Here is a 16,382-nt window from a genome sequence, read left to right as displayed (position 1 = left end):
CCATACAGACCCAAACCCCCCACCCCCAAATCTGCACACTCTCAAACAAGCACCCATAGAGACCCAAATCCCCCACCCCCCAACTCAGCACACACTCTCAAACATGCACCCATACAGACCAGAACCCCCCACCCCCTAAATCGGCACACTCTCAAACATGCACCCATACAGACCCGAACCCCCACCCCCCAAATCAGCACACGCTCTCAAACGTGCACCCATACAGACCAGAACCCCCCACCCCCCAAATCAGCACACACACAAACATGCACCCATACAGACCCAAACCCCCCACCCCCCAACTCAGCACACACTCTCAAACATACACCCACACAGACCAGAACCCCCACCCCCCAAATCAGCACACTCTCAAACATGCACCCATACAAACCCGAACCCCCACCCCCCAAATCAGCACACACACAAACATGCACCCATACAAACCCGAACCCCCACCCCCCAAATCAGCACACACACAAACATGCACCCATACAGACCCAAACCCCCCACCCTCCCACTCAGCACACACTCTCAAACATGCACCCATACAGACCAGAACCCCCCCACCCCCCAAATCAGCACACACACAAACATGCACCCATACAGACCCAAACCCCCACCCCCCAAATCAGCACACACACAAACATGCACCCATACAGACCCGAACCCCCACCCCCCAAATCAACACACTCTCAAACAAGCACCCATACAGACCCAAACCCCCCACCCCCCAACTCAGCACACACTCTCAAACATGCACCCATACAGACCAGAACCCCCCAACCCCCAAATCAGCATACAAACTAGTAAGCATGCACACATACAGACCCTGCATCTCAACATACACCGCACTTACACTCCAAAACAAACATTCATGCACACCCGACACCCCCCCACCCCCGCATCTCTACATACACACAAAAAACATTCAAATCCAAACATTCATACACATCCGACACCCCCCACCCCCGTATCTCAACATACACACAAAAAACATTCAAATCCAAACATTCATACACATCCGACACCCCCCCACCCCCGCATCTCAACATACACACAAAAAACATTAAAATCCAAACATTCATACACATCCGACACCCCCGCATCTCAACATACACAGGAAAACATTAAAATCCAAACATTCATACACATCCGACACCCCTCCACCCCCGCATCTCAACATACACACACAAACATACAGCAAAACAGACCCGACACACAAACACAAACAGACCACTTACTGGAGACGTGCTGGAAGGCAGGTAAGCTGGAAGTCGCTGGAATCGTATTACGGCTGGCGTGGTCCAAGGCTGAAATGCCTTCCGGCATCAAGCCTTATGGACCACGCCAGCCGTAGTGCTAGCCCCGCCATTGGTGCAGCACACACGCACTATGCGGCTCGTAGGAGCGAAGTGGTGCGTGTGTGCTGAGCCAATGAGGGCCAGTGTTTTGTCTGGCCCGGAAGACAACAAAGACTTTCCTAATGGAGGGCGGGCGATGCTGCTTGCGGGCCGCCCTCCATTAGGAAAGTCTTTGTGCCTCGCAGGCCGGACAAAAGAGCATTGCGGGCCGCAACTGGCCCGCGGGCCGTATGTTGTGCACCCATGGCCTAGTTGAATAGTTTTGATGAAGTTGGGTAGACACCATTTCTTCATACACTACCATATTCATTTTAGAGAAATTGAATGGTGGGATCCCTGGGGCATTTCTTCCCATGAATTTTGAGAATACTAAAAGGGCTGCAGATGTTTGCACAGGGTTTTCATAGAATGCAAAGCACAGGAGCATGGCACTGGGAAAATTATCCCATTCACCGAAGGTGATTCATAAGTAGGGAGTTAATTGTTTTGCTTTCAACGACTCCTAATATGGTAGCAGTCAGAAAAGCTAAGACGCTTCAACAGGTATGCTGAATGTCCTTTACTATGGATTGGCAGATGTTCAACATATGCTCGAACCCCTGACGATGTATGGTACCCCGCCTCCCCCCCGGCACCTTGGCTGGTGCATTCACAGACTGCACCTCCATTATGGTATGACCAAGTGTATTTCTAAAGTGAAGCTGAGGTGTGTCTTTGGGGAAATTTCAGGGGAAGAGTATTTCATAGTGCAACCTGCATTCGTGCTTATTTAATACATGCATTTATTTCCCCAACATCTCTCTATATATAAAAGGTAAATGTGTGGATATGTGTGTTTTTCTAAAAACCTGAAATGTATTACACCCAAATCTCTATATAAAATGTAAATGTGTGGATATGTGTGTGTCTAAAAACCTGAATTATGCATGTGGGTAGTTCCATGGTGTACACAATGTAAAAAGTATAAATATACCTTTTTCTATTTTTCTTTTTAACTCTTTTTTTAAGCGGTCTGCAATGCTTGTATATGTGTTTGTATGTTTGAAATGTTCAGCATACTCCACAACATGCTACAAACCTGAAATGTGGCAAGTGGGTAGGGTCCATGGTGTAGACAATGTAACAATGATGAAATATACCTTTTCCCAGTTTATTTTTTAAGCGGCTGCCATGCTTCCTGCCATATGACTCAATGCGCTGTAGTTCTACGTTCATTGTTCCTAGAGTTCATCAGTTCATGATAAACTTTCCACACTTTCAGCGTTCTAGCTGACATTAGCAGACATCACTTTTGAAATCATGCAAGTGACACAATACAGTGTTTTTGTAGTAATGCGGGTGACAGAAAACGGTGCATGTCTCTTAAATAGTGTCAGCAATGACGTCTGTCACGTTGTGGCAAATTTCTCATGACAATTACAGAAACTTAATTTCCCATGGAGGTTGATGAATGTATGCCATTTCAACAGTATGAAGCCTACATGCTTCAGTCATACATGTATGGCACTTATGTTGAAGTCACTGCTGCCTCGGCTGTCGATCGGGACACCAATAATGTTGGTGCACAATCTCAGTGCTCCCACTTAAAGTATCTGGAAGCCGATTTACGGGATTCATGCTTTTCTCATGGTCAGCTTTATCTGGCTTACTCCATTGTTGCAAACTGAAACAATTCATTCAAACTAGCTCCTACAGGAAAGACTAGCAATATTGTCTCGAAAGAGCATTGGTTTAGTTGATTAAATACACTTCAAACTAGGACTGAAATAGGAATTACTGCATGAGGCACGGGTACATAATGTTGGGAAGGAAATTAACCCATACCTCCTCCCTAGGCGCTGTAGGCTGAGGCGATTCCCATGAGGAGACTTGTGATGTGTCTGGAGGGAGAAGGGCATACTAAGAGACCCTGCACCGCCATAATATTATGCACATTTTAGATGTTTAGACTTAGTGACCGCATATAAACAGACACTATTTTGTAGCTATGGCAGAAGCATATGGCCTGTACATGAGACACAGGCCTCAAACCTGATAGAGAAACCTGAATAGGCACAAGCGCTGATGAGAGAGAGACATGCACTGCAAATTCCCACAAAAACCTTCCTTTGTTATAAAACTTTGGCAATATGCTTATCCCAAAAAAGAATGTATCCTGCAAGACCATCAGACAGTGCTGGGTGCCTCGCTACACGTGTTATCACAAACAGGCTAGAGCAAGCCTCTGACCCCCACCCAGCCGACTAGGAGTTCCAGCCCCTACAACTGTCCGAGTCTCATGACCCCTGAATTCCGAGATACCAGCTGACCCCAGGCCACCGAGCATAAACCAGCCAACCATAAAAGATCTAAGATAATGGTCACCCAATCTTTACTTCGTAACAACATGATTTGTAATGGGAGGTACAGGAAGGGATACATTATAGTTTAGGAGCGAGGGTGGAAGCCGGACGATGCAACTGACATGAGTGAAATGTGTGCGGGTCACAGTGACCTCAAGCCTGCCCCTGTAACAGTCCATGATCGTGCCAGGTGCACTGTGAATGATAGAGTAGCACTGTTAGTATAATGTAGTTAATTGTCTTTTCGACATTGGTTCCCTGGAGATCATGAGTCCAGCTGACCCCACGTGATGGAAGATGGACAGTCATGGCTGGGTCCAATGGCCTGGCATCCCCTATGGAGTAGGCTGATCATGCATAGGGTCGTACCAACCAGCCGTGCAGGTTTTTACTGTATATGAATGACGCTGTATCCCTTTTTAAGCTTTTGCTTGCACCCTTTTTGCTCAGAACGTTCCTGGGAGGCAGAGTTCTTTGCTGGCACCCCTATATTTTGTATAATTGAACTTTTTATCCTTGCAAGAATCTCTTGTCCTTTTTCCCCTTGCAGGTTGTATTTTTTCTGGTGTGAGCATTTAGGGGTGTGCCTTCAACCTGCTAGTAATATATAAATGGAGCAACAATGCATTCAGATGTAACGCGCCATAACTGTTAAAGCATCTACTCAGGTTATGCTAAGCAGAGGTGTCTGCCACCGTCATGTCCAGGAAGGGATACGGCAGGAGTAAACCTGCTCAACCAATCCCCATTATCTTTTGGAAATTGAATCTAGAATCCCAGACCTGACTTTTGAGGGAATTTCCTTCCATTTACTCGTTTGCCGCTGAGCAAGCTTGTGCAGGAATTATAGTTGACAAGGAGGTTGGGTGCATCAGGTATGCCACATATCTATGTTCAGGTGTGCATTATCATCAGAGGCGAGGACCTCAATTTGTTTTGAAAAGAGATAAATGATTCCTTCAAACGGACGTGGTATTCATATTACTTTTGACTTTTGATAACCTTTTTTAACTGTACTTATTGTTGTATGGTCTCTTTGTGAAATGCCAATCTTCTTTTCTCACGTAGTATTCTCCAGCATTTTTTCTATTTGCCAAAAATCTAAAATGTTGCAACATTGATGTACTATTGAATGGATAAAGCCCTTGTAGCTTCCTAATTAGCACTTCCGTGACTGTACCATGGTTCCCAAAATCAATTTGCCAATCTTACTGGCAGCTGGGTCTTACACAGCTAATACATGTGCATTATCTAGCTTGCATCCTCATTAAATTAAAGGAAATGGCAGGGACAAAAGGTACAACTTGCTCGCCCACGAGCCCCATATGCACTCCGACGTGTGCCCAATCCGTGAAAGCCTACATGTGGGTGGGCTAAGTGGCTCAGAGTGGGTCGTCAATTTCCATCTGAAAACATTTGAAAAATGTGCCAGCCCGCAGACACAGATAGACTCCATATTGATGCGGCATCTTAAATCTGCGGCTCCGCACATTTTGCCTAATGAAAAAGCTGGCGTTTGCTTGAGTCAGAGACGCAAATGGCATTTCAATTAGCGGCAGCATTGTGCAGACGTTTGCATCACACTTTGCAGAGCTCGCTGGGAGCCCCCTTAAGAAAGAGGAATTGATCGGTGGGAAATTGATTGCTTTAAACTTGGAGTCATTGAAATCATGGCCTGCGTAAAATCAACTTTTAATTGGCGGCCTCAAAGGCCATTCTGTTTGCAATTTGCTTTTGAAGTTCATTGACATCGATCCATTGCAAGGGTTCACAGCACTTGCTGGCAGGGTACAAGTAAAAGCGCTTGTTCGTTGAACATGGGGCGTACATGACAAAATAAGGTTTTATACCAATCGCTGTAGAACATCATTGCAGGCATCACTGCAAGCTTGAAAGTAACTGAAAAAGTAGATGGTAATGTTATTGCCTCCTGTTTTTCAGCCTGCATGCTTTAGGTTTCTAAAGTCTATCAGGCGGTAAAACTACCTGTAGGTGCATGGCGACATAGCCTCCACAAAAATGGTGTTAATGGTGCCGGCTGTGTTGAGCAATGAAGTCCAATGGGACTGCGAAAAGCAGAATAACAGAAGCTCCTGATCAGACGGACATGCCACTGTGGCAATAACCGCCGAACCGGCGTGCTACTACCGCTATGGAATGCCCACGGTGCCTGAAGTTACAGGCCTGCGCATAGCGAGGGCCTTAACGGTGGTCCAGGGGGTATTACAATAAAGCGGAAATGGGCCGGCGGCGAGGCGGTTATTGCTATTAGTTTCCAGGGTCTGCAGGCTCGGGATACTAGTTTTCCCAAGATTGCAGCCCCAGAACACTAATCGCAGATGATGAAATCTTTTCAAGCAGCATTTCTTTTGCCGTTTGAAAAGGTTTTGTCGCAGTACGTGTTAGTTCTGAGAACGCACATACTGCATCGTTAGTACGGAGCAACAGGGCGCGATTTCGGGCCAAGTTGCGCCGTACTAATGTATGAGAGGAAACTGGCCACCTTGGTAAAGGGAGAAGAGACTACGTGTGGTCCCTTCTCCCTTTCCATGGTCGCCAGAAAAAAGAAAAAAAAGAGTGTACCCGGCGCGCGATGCATGTTAGTGCATCCACAGGATTACACTGTGTTATGGCTCGGAAACGTGCCAATCCACGTTAAGTGTATCCCGTGGAACGTCGCCACCGGGTACTAATGTGTGGTAATGGTAATTCCGCTTGGCAGCATTAGCTTTACCAATACCGCCAAAGTCTGAAATGGGAGAGCCTGTTACTTCTCAAAATGTGGTCCCACATTGGTCTTGAAACATAGGGAGTTGCATTGCTTTAAGTAGTACTGCTGTAATCGATGCTTACAACAAGTGGGTCTGACCCAGTTTATTTCCTTGTGTTTTGCAGCCTGAAGGCCTGGAACAGATACAAAACCTCAAAGAATTGTGGATGGACAATAATTCACTTCAGACCATTCCAGGGGTAGGTATATTTACTTTAAAAGTAACTATCCTTAATTGTGTTCAGATAAATTGAGTATTACCTGTTTACCAAGGTAGAACATACTGACCATTATCACCACTGCCCCAGATAACACTCTAGCATGAAACATACAGTTGCCAGGAATCTAATGAGGTGCTAAAGTGAGGGGTGAGCTGGAACAGATGTTAACCCTACTGTGTTCATATCTAGAGTAATGGGTGCTTTCGTTGCCCCTGAACTATGCTGCCAGCCCACCTGATATAACCCTAACCCCTCGCATCAGAGTGTAACCCCAGTATAAGTCTGTCTTCTTGACTTCCATAAACACCTTCCGAGTCTGGGATTCATCCTGAGCCAATGGTGACTCACAGAGCCTCATTAAGGCATTTGCTCGGCTTCCATAAGGAATCTAGCGGGCAGGAATTAGCGCTGCGCCTGAATGGGAACACATGTAGAACCGCTGCTGCTCTTTCGTGGAGGAACCACATGGACGGAAGAGTCAGTGATGACTCCACTGTGTCTTCTGCGTCTCCGCTGCTTATTGTGCATCTCCATTCACAAAGTTGATGAGAACGTGAGCATCGGAGCACTTGCCTTCACACTCTACTGCGTCCCACCATCTTTTGCCCATTAAATGAAAGTACTATGAGAACTAATAATCTTGCCTACAACTTTGGGGTGCGCTTAAATGTGTGTCGTAATACCAATTAACTAGAGTTATTGAGACCCCTGCATGTGGTGTTTTTTTTTAACTATCGTATAATTTAAACATCCCAAAACTCATATTCAGGGTCGGCCAGTGAAATCAGGTGGTATTTAACATGCTGCCTGTGTTTTGCAATACAGCTACACTACTAATGCCCGCCTATATAAAGTACAGTCAGCAGGCAATGTCATGCCCGCCTATATAAAGTACAGTCAGCAGGCAATGTCATGCCCGTCTATATAAAGTACAGTCAGCAGGCAATGTCATGCCCGCCTATATAAAGTACAGTCAGCAGGCAATGTCATGCCCGCCTATATAAAGTACAGTCAGCAGGCAATGTCATGCCCGTCTTTATTGAGGGAAGTTACAAGAGAGAAAGGGGAAGAAAGGGCTTTCACACAGGTGACCCTCCAAGAGCTATGTATCTGCTCTGTTTCCCCTAACTGCACTGCAACCATTGGGGGCACAACACCACATTTGGATGGCGCTTTCCATCTCACAAATGGCACGGGGACAGCAAAAAATCTTGCTCTCCAGACTTCTGCCCCTTACACAAGTCAACCCAACAAAGAGAATTGAAATTGTGTGGTAACAAGCGCAAGCGATGAGATGGCCTTGCAGGTTCATTAGTTCATATCTTTGTTGCGTAGTCCACATCTGCCTGCAGAGGAGTTTTTTACCAACACAACTAAGTCTTGTGGTTTTTGTTGGTCGTGTCTTGGTTATGTCGATTCCGCATGTTCAGACTGTGGGGACCAGCCTTTGTGGGCTTAATTCTTTCAGCCTATTTGTCATTGTTGGCATTGCTAGGATGTCAAGGCTGTACATGCTTCCTTCCATGGGCAGATGTGCTCAGATACCCTCTCTGTTTGTCTTCATGGTACCTGGCAAGTTGGTGCTGACTACACTAAGTAACATCTTGCAGAATCACCATTGTGCCCAACACTTTACACGCGTTCTTACTTGGGGAGAGTTCTGGATCATTTTCCACCTTAACATGGGAGTCTATATCCTAACCCAGTCTCCCACTTTCAGGGAGTCCCAACACACAAAGTTACGATCTTTAAAGTAGCGTTTGTATCTAAATGTGCACAGTTCTGCTCTCCTAATGTCTTCCTTTCTGTCCACACTAATAGGGCCAGATGTTCCGAACCATTCTGGGGCCGACTCACACATTGATTTCGGTCCCTTCATGGCTGTGAATGGTGTGACCCGTGTGCTTGAATGAGGAGTAGTGCTGTATGCCCTCCACATGTCCTTGAGTAGAGACTGCGTGGCAAGATTTGACATTCAGGCCAGTAATGGGGCCCTTTGTCACCCTAATAAACCTCTCCACCATCCTGTTCTGCCTAAGATAGTGCAGTGGTCTCATGTCACATTCTGGCCATACCCAAAGAATCTGTAACTGCGCTAGACCGAAACTGGATGCCATAGTCTTTTTAAAAAACATTGTACAATAACTAAATGACAGAATGTGCCATAGCATCATCTGAGCACTATAAGCATGGCACTTAGATTGGTAATCCAGTAAGACCAATAGAAACAGGCCCTCTTGGGGTGTGCCTCTCAACAACCCAATAACATCCAATGCTACCTTTTCCCAAGATGAGTTGAGTATGTGAATAGGTCGCATTGGGCGACCCATGCTCACGTGGGATTTGTCACTTTCTACACATGGAAGACAGTGTTAAACCATGTCTTCCACTTCTGCGTACATTCTTGGCCCCAGGACCATTCTCTCACGCTTTGTCATTCTCCTGCATAGGTGAGCTATCTCCAGGATGAGCCCTTGGACAAAGGCATTGCTAGGGGGGGTGGGGCGGACAGGGCTATAGACCCTGGTCTTTTGGTTGTAGCCTCAAATAGAATCTCAGAGGCTCCAACCAAAAGGCTAGCTAGTCCCGATTCCTAACAGTCGTGGCATTAGCATAGCCCCGGGCCTTTTCCAGACCTAGCAACACGCCTGCGCTTGGATACCCTTCCTGAGGAACAACATGTTCTTTACTGTGCAGAATTCATTGCAGACCTGGTGGAATCAGTAGCTGATGCCTTTGGGTTGTGTCAGCCACCCTTCGACAAATTCATGCATTTCTTGCAATGCTGGATCTTGAGCACTGACACATTGCCACATGGGCAAATCTGTGATTGCTTCTTTGGCCACCTCTGCTACTGTCATGACAAGCAATCTCCTATTATATTCTTTGAACCTAAAGTGTATATTATATTTAAATTGAATTCCTGAAGAGCAAGGACCCATTTGCCTATTCTCTTTCATATACAGGCATTAAGCCCTGATATGGCATACACTAGAGCAGGGGTCTGCAACCTTTGGCTCTCTAGATGTTTTGAACTACAGCTGCCATCATCCCTAACCAGCACAGTCAATAGTCCGATATCATGGAAATTGTAGTCCAAAACATCTGGAGAACCAAAGCCTGCAGACCCCTGCACCAGAGACTCATGGGCAATATTGACAGTGAGAGGAATGACCGAAACAAAATATGAAGTGCTCTATGGTATACCGGCATGCTAATGCCTCTCTCTCTCAACCGTTAGTTTATTTTTTTAATCCACCTCTTGAAAGGCACCTGAGGGGAAATCAGATTATTTCTGTTCCTTATGTACGTGAGCAAGGGTGCAACCAGGTCCATGTTACTCACATCTGTGATAAGTATTGTGCAGTCAACTGGATTCAATATTCCCAGTGTGGGTGCTTGTGCTATATGTTCTTTGATTGGTCTCAAAGTATCAGCGTGTCTGCTCAACCTTTCGAATTATGAATTCTTTTTGAGCACCTCGCCTAGGGGAGTGCACATGGCTGAAAGGTTTTCAACAGGCTTTGAGTAATATTTCTCAAGTCCCACAAATGTGTGCAAGGAATCCTTATTCTGGGCGGGTGGGTGCATCCTTTACAGCACTGACCAAACTAGGTATCGGACAAATGCCCATGTAACTTATTACAATGTCTGAGGTATGCAACTTTCATTGCCCTGAAATAACATTTTTCCTGTTTGATAGTGAGGTCCTCATTTATAAGGATGTTCAAGATGTGTTTCAAACACCTGTTATTCTGATCGTCTTTTTTTGCAAATACTAGTATATCATCTTGGAGGATTTTACATTGGAGACCTGTTGAAACACTGCTGCAAGACAGAAAGACATTCTCTTAAACCTACTAGAACCAAAGTGCGTGATGAAGGAAGTTAAATGTTTAGGATTTTGGTGAAATTGATCTGATGGTACCCTCTGGATAAGGCAATCATGGTGACATATTTTGCACCCTCTAGGAGTGCTGACATCTTCTGGACTCTGGTGAGTGGGTGATCATCTACCCCGGTTCATTCTTTAAGATATCAAAGGTCTACGCACACTCTGATGGTACTGTCCAACTTCCTAGCAATGAGTATGGAAGAAACCCACTCTGCTGTCTTTACTTCTTCAATAACATTATTCGCACCCAGTTTGTTCAATTCTTCACTAAGTTGGTTCACAACATGAGGTAAATTGGCCTCATGCAATGACCCACTGGAATTATTCCGTACTTTGTGTTTCAACCTATGGAGACATCCTAAGTCTGAATTGAACACTTCTGGAAACGTGTCACGTATGCCTCTGTCTACCTGCTGACTGATTCATTACTGGTTCAGGTGCTTTAGAGGGGAGCACCTTTTCTTGAAACATATGGTTTGCTGTGTAGTTTACCATGTATGACCCTTATATATCTATGGTGATGCCCCCGATAACTTTGGGTTTATGTAAAGACTTAAGAGATTCTCGATATCCTACCGTTATCTGAGGTATGTCTCAGCCTCTGTTACTGTGTAGCAAGAACCTGAGTCTGCCATCCCATATAGCATCTGTTCGTCAATTTTAACTTCACTCTGAGGCACATCTATATCATTTTCTTCTACTGTGGCTGTCAGAAAATCACTAATTTCTTCTCATACCAAGTGCAGCTCATCCAAATACCTAATGTATCCTATGCTTGTGTAACATACTTTAGCTAAATGACCCCTTTTTTGCACTTATTGCATGTGGCCCCTTTTGCCTGTCATTGTGGGTTAGAGATATATAGTCAGAGTTCCCACATGGAAAACATCCAAAACGTTTCCTCCCATTCTGTGCCCTGCCATCAGCATTCACTCTCAGCACTTCCATTTTGAGGTTTGTGTTTTGCTCTCTCATTCTAGAACCTTGGGCACTTGGTATTTCTTGTGTATAATCGGCTTACATCCTCTTTGTCATTGCTGAATAGGGCTTATTTATGCATATTGTACAGATTGTTCAGCCCTTCGGACCATGGTGATGGCCTAATTTAAATTGAGATCTTTTACTAAACAAAGTCTTTCTTGAAGATTGTTGTCATTGGTACATCACACTATCTGGTCACGTGTTAGACCTTTGGACCAATGTCACAGGCAAAGCCGTGTAATGTGGCTACATATGTGCTTATTTTCTTATTGGCGTTCTGGCAGCGGAAGTAGTAATAAATTTGCTTCCATGACTACATTTTTGCTAGACCCAAACTGTTCGTCAAGGGGCAATTCAGTTGGCAGGCAAACATCATTGGCATCTCATGCCCCTTCCCCAATAGGAATTGGAGGTAGGTTTTCAAATACTCTACTCCCCTATATTCTAGGTAGTTCATGGAGATTGCTTGTTCATGTTCTGCATTAAAGTTATTTTACCCAAGGGCAGTGACATATGTATCAAACCATTTCTTTCAATGAGTCCATGCTATTGTGTGTTCATAGCTGGTGGGTTGGAAGGTGGGGGATGGATGTATAGTGGCTTCCAAGTCCTGACAACACAACAAGTTAAAATAATATGTTACTGCAACAGACTAATATAATTGACTAAAACCAGCATTAAATAAGCTAAAACAACAGCCCAAAATGACTAGCTGATATAAAAAGTTAAAACATTAGATTAAAACAATTGGCTAAAGTAATTGTACGTTTACGCTCCTATTGCCATGAATTCCCTTTTAAGGCATGTTGATATGTTATTTTTCATTTGCCTCCTCTGTTTCATGGGGGGATGCGCATTGGGGGCTCGCGTTTCTAGGTCCGTGGGGGTGGCTGTAGCCTTTAACAGCGACTCCTCTCGGCATGTATCAGTATCTGGGCAGAATCACTCCACTGAAGCCTGAGCTGTTTACATGTGTCGAGGCTTTGGGGGTGGGTGCTCCTCCTCTCCTTTAACCAGGTTTCTTCCTCAGAATTCTCCCATGATGCCGGGCCGCAAGGGCTGCGTGCATATTGCAGCCTCCAAGCTTGTCGCCAGTTGGTACAGAAATACCAGTCAGCAGAGAAGGTCAACCATATTGGTGGAAATTACAAGGGAGAAAGGGAAGGAAAAGGACTTGCACATAGTCGACCCTCGAAGAGCTTTGCCTCCGCTCCATTGCACCTAACTGATCTGTAAACATCTGGTGCGGAACTCAAGGTTTGAATGGCGCACCAACAAAACCAAGATGGTGCAGGGTAGGCACAGAATATTAATCCTACACCATGCTAGCCTGCTTAACTTTCCCATACACCACCCACTGCAACTTCCCCATGGGTTCTCCCTACACCAAATACCAGATATACGCTTCCCTCCTAATCCCCTTTATGACCACAATTCTCATCTTCCTCCTTTTTCCCTCATCCACTGCAGAGCAGACGAGTAATGCTGGGCTGCGCTCTTTATCACTACTGCCCAGGAAGATGTGACTAGTGACTCTGACAAGCCCCTCCTCTCTCTCCAACTCTCTCTTTCTCCCCCACCCACCACCCTGTGGCTGTGACTTGAGGCTATATCCCTAAGAATGTGTTGCCTTCCAAAACTGTATCCCTGGTACAGAGAGATTCCTGGCACCTTATAGTTTACCACCTCCTACACCCTTTTGTGTTGACCAAAATAGCAGAAGAGAGCATCCTCTCTATATTTATCTAGCATTTTCACTAAAGCGCTTTAAAAAGAACATTTACATACAATTATCAAACACAATTGAAGTTTGTACTCTTTATCGGCTCAGAAGGATGAACTCGTGGTAGACTGTCAAAACACATGACACACGGAATGTAGATTCAATCTTTATTGAAAAATAAGAATCAGTTGGGATAAGTGCCTATATGGTTCAAGGGTTTAAATAGTCCGATCTTGGAATTATCTAAGCGTAAAGTGTGAGGATGGGTCAACCAATTATACAGTACCAGGGTGCTGGGTATGGCAGGCTACACTAGCTAGGAACATGGAAGCAATACCTTCCCCACTCAAGAATGACCCCCGCAGGACTCTTCATTTGGCTTGCACCAGTAGAGAGGAGGGCACGGTCAGGAGAAACACTGATGGGTCCATTGGGGGGGGCTCTCTCCATTAGCCGGTGAGATAGCCGAGAGGGTTGAGAGCATGTTGCTGTGATGTGTCTGTGCCCTGCAGGTCACAGGTTGGAACAGGGTTGGACTGGGGCAAAAAATTGTCTTGGCACCACTGAAAAAGTGCCCCACGGTTGTCAAAAGCAATTCATTCCTTTAAATGTGGCAGAGTGTTTGAATAGTACCCAAAGGGGAGATTTTTTTGATAAAATGTAATTCACATTATGCAATTTTCAGCAACAATTGTCCAAACTACTAGTCGCAGAGTGAAGTAGCTCCTCAAACTGGCCCACATTGGCCAAAAACGTTGGCCACTGTGACCGAAGAAAAATGGCCCATGCTAGCATTTTGTGTTTCTGGTTCCGGCATTGCCCTATCAGCCAGTCAGAGCCTGGTAACAGAATGCTGTAATAAGGCAAAAGTGACATTTTCCAGAATATGGCCAGTTTATGAAGCTCTTAAACAGCCAACATATTTAATATATAAATCTCAGGACGTAACCGAAAGTGATCAAAAGGAAGGCGTGCAGAATAAACCAGTCTTCAATCTCACCGGCTCATCCACTTCCCTCTCCAATGAAGACTCTGCCAATGCCATAAAGCAGCCAAGCACAACTGGATTAGCTGCAAGGGCCACTTGACCGAGGAAAGGTAAGTGGTCATATGATTCCTGCAGCCAAAGGCCCACAGCTGCTCACACCATTCCAGCTCTTTCTGCCATTCATGCCTACTTTTAAAGACGCAGGTACTCCCAGAGAACAGCCTTCAGACTCACCCCCGTCCTGCGCTCCTGATGAGATCTGCCAACACCGTAAAGTCAGAATCAGCCAACCCCGCCAGATTGGCTGATTATCAAGCATTGTATGAGCTGGCAAAGCAAAGTTCTTACATGACTCCTCCCAGCCCTTTTCAGCGCTGTGCACACAGCAACTTGACAGAGTGCCTGTAGACAAGGGCCGAGACAAGGGTTACTTCTGTTTGACTCTGTTAGGGCATGGAGGGAAAGTAAAAGTGTGTTCTACCCCAGTGTATCACGCAAGCACTCAACAAACACCCAGCACAAGGACACCTAGAACTCAGGCAGCTTCATCAACATCCTATTCACATCCACCCAGCCAACGCCACCCAAACACTCTCATCTGCTCATGCTTATTAACATACATGCTGCAGAACTCCACGCCGCCGAGATTGCAGAACTCTTCAACACACATGCAAGTTATCCAAGGAGGATATCTACACAGGCAAAGCAGTGGCCTCCGGCATCAGAGTAGCCAGCACTTTCAGGTGCCGATTTAGACTTCTGCCTTTGAAGAACCATAATTCAAGTACTGTTCAAAACGGGGCAGTACTAACCCCTCTTATAAGGGCACTCATACGATGGAGGGTTCTGGCAAGAAGAACGACATTAAGAACACAATATCATGGAGGTGCATCATCCAGGATCCCTTGTCCCTCACATCTCCTGGCCTGCCACTACCTGCTCCCTTTAACTACTAACTACCTTTCACCGGATCTGCCCACTCTAGATCATAATGACAGACGCCATCAACCAGCCTATCAGCATCTTCCTCGTAGGCATTCACCTGCCACGATCCCAGGCAACCAAGAAAATAAACCACTCTTTGATCTCTTGAACATACTCAGCATGACACCCTTAATCGTAGATTTCGCTCGCACCGCAGGCAACACTCTGATGTTAATGTATTGGCAGAAAACCTCCCATAGTCTGACCTGAGCACATGACCACCCAGAGCCAGCATACTCCGCCCTTTCACCATGGGCAGCAGAAACTAACCAAGACGCCTCATTTCTCCTGCAACATGTACTAATGGACATGGCTCGTGCTCACACAACTTCTTTCACTTTGTATTCCAAACAAACTCGGCGCGCACCTATGCATGTTTACGTATGAGAAAATACATGTATACATATAACAACATAGAAAGACATGGATGGCATAAATCACAGGCTCAAAATCCCACATAAAAACATGATTCATAATATTCTTGTGAAACACTGTTGACAGTGTGATGGTTGACTGGCCTTATTGTCAGCATGTGTCCAGTATCTACAGTGGTCTACATGGTTTGACCTTCGAATGGTGGTAAGATCCTCCTATCCCTGTGGTCCTACCCTGGTCTTCTTCAGGACAGTTTTCCTCTATTGCACTGACATCATTCCTGTATGTATACATTGAATCACATAATTCATCACTTTTGTTATGAATATTACTTGTAATCCGTGTAACAGTTATTTTTGTATTCCTGATCCCGCTTTACAGAAGAAGAGAAGGGGAATGAGTGTTCCAAATAGTACTATTTGTGTCCGGGTTACAGTTCTTCATGGTTCATTTTTTGGTGAAAGGGCATCATAACAAATAGGCCAGTCCTCACTGAATTGGAAACGTATCAGTTACCTACTCTGAAGTTATGATACACAAACAAATTACTATTGGTTCATCTAAGAGGTCTCCAATACCAATTGAAGTTGGTTCCACATTCAGGGATGCGCTCCTGCCTCCTCCTCCTCAAGTAGCGTCCCACTGAGTTGGACGTCTCAGCTTTTGGCGGATTCCGGCATCATATTCACAAATTACTTGTGCGGCGTCCCACTGCCATTCACTTCCACCTCATCATCCGACA

The 16,382-nt window shown here is 45.3% G+C and overlaps 1 protein-coding gene across 1 annotated transcript in view; it reads left to right on the top strand.

The window, feature by feature from the left end:
* LRRC7 (leucine rich repeat containing 7) overlaps positions 1-16,382 on the top strand; it is a 3,010,809-nt gene that overhangs the window by 1,990,670 nt on the left and 1,003,757 nt on the right. Inside the window, exon 11 of the mRNA XM_069641926.1 lies at positions 6,599-6,673. Within this exon, the coding sequence (XP_069498027.1) occupies positions 6,599-6,673 (75 nt within the window). The remainder of the gene's footprint in view (positions 1-6,598; positions 6,674-16,382) is intronic.

Source organism: Ambystoma mexicanum, chromosome 1q, assembly GCF_040938575.1.
Source record: "Ambystoma mexicanum isolate Mex_15411 chromosome 1q, UKY_AmexF1_1, whole genome shotgun sequence".
In the NCBI taxonomy this organism is placed as follows: Eukaryota; Metazoa; Chordata; class Amphibia; order Caudata; family Ambystomatidae; genus Ambystoma; species Ambystoma mexicanum.
Note: the sequence above shows the minus strand (reverse complement) of the source record. Positions and strands in the feature narration are given on the sequence as shown.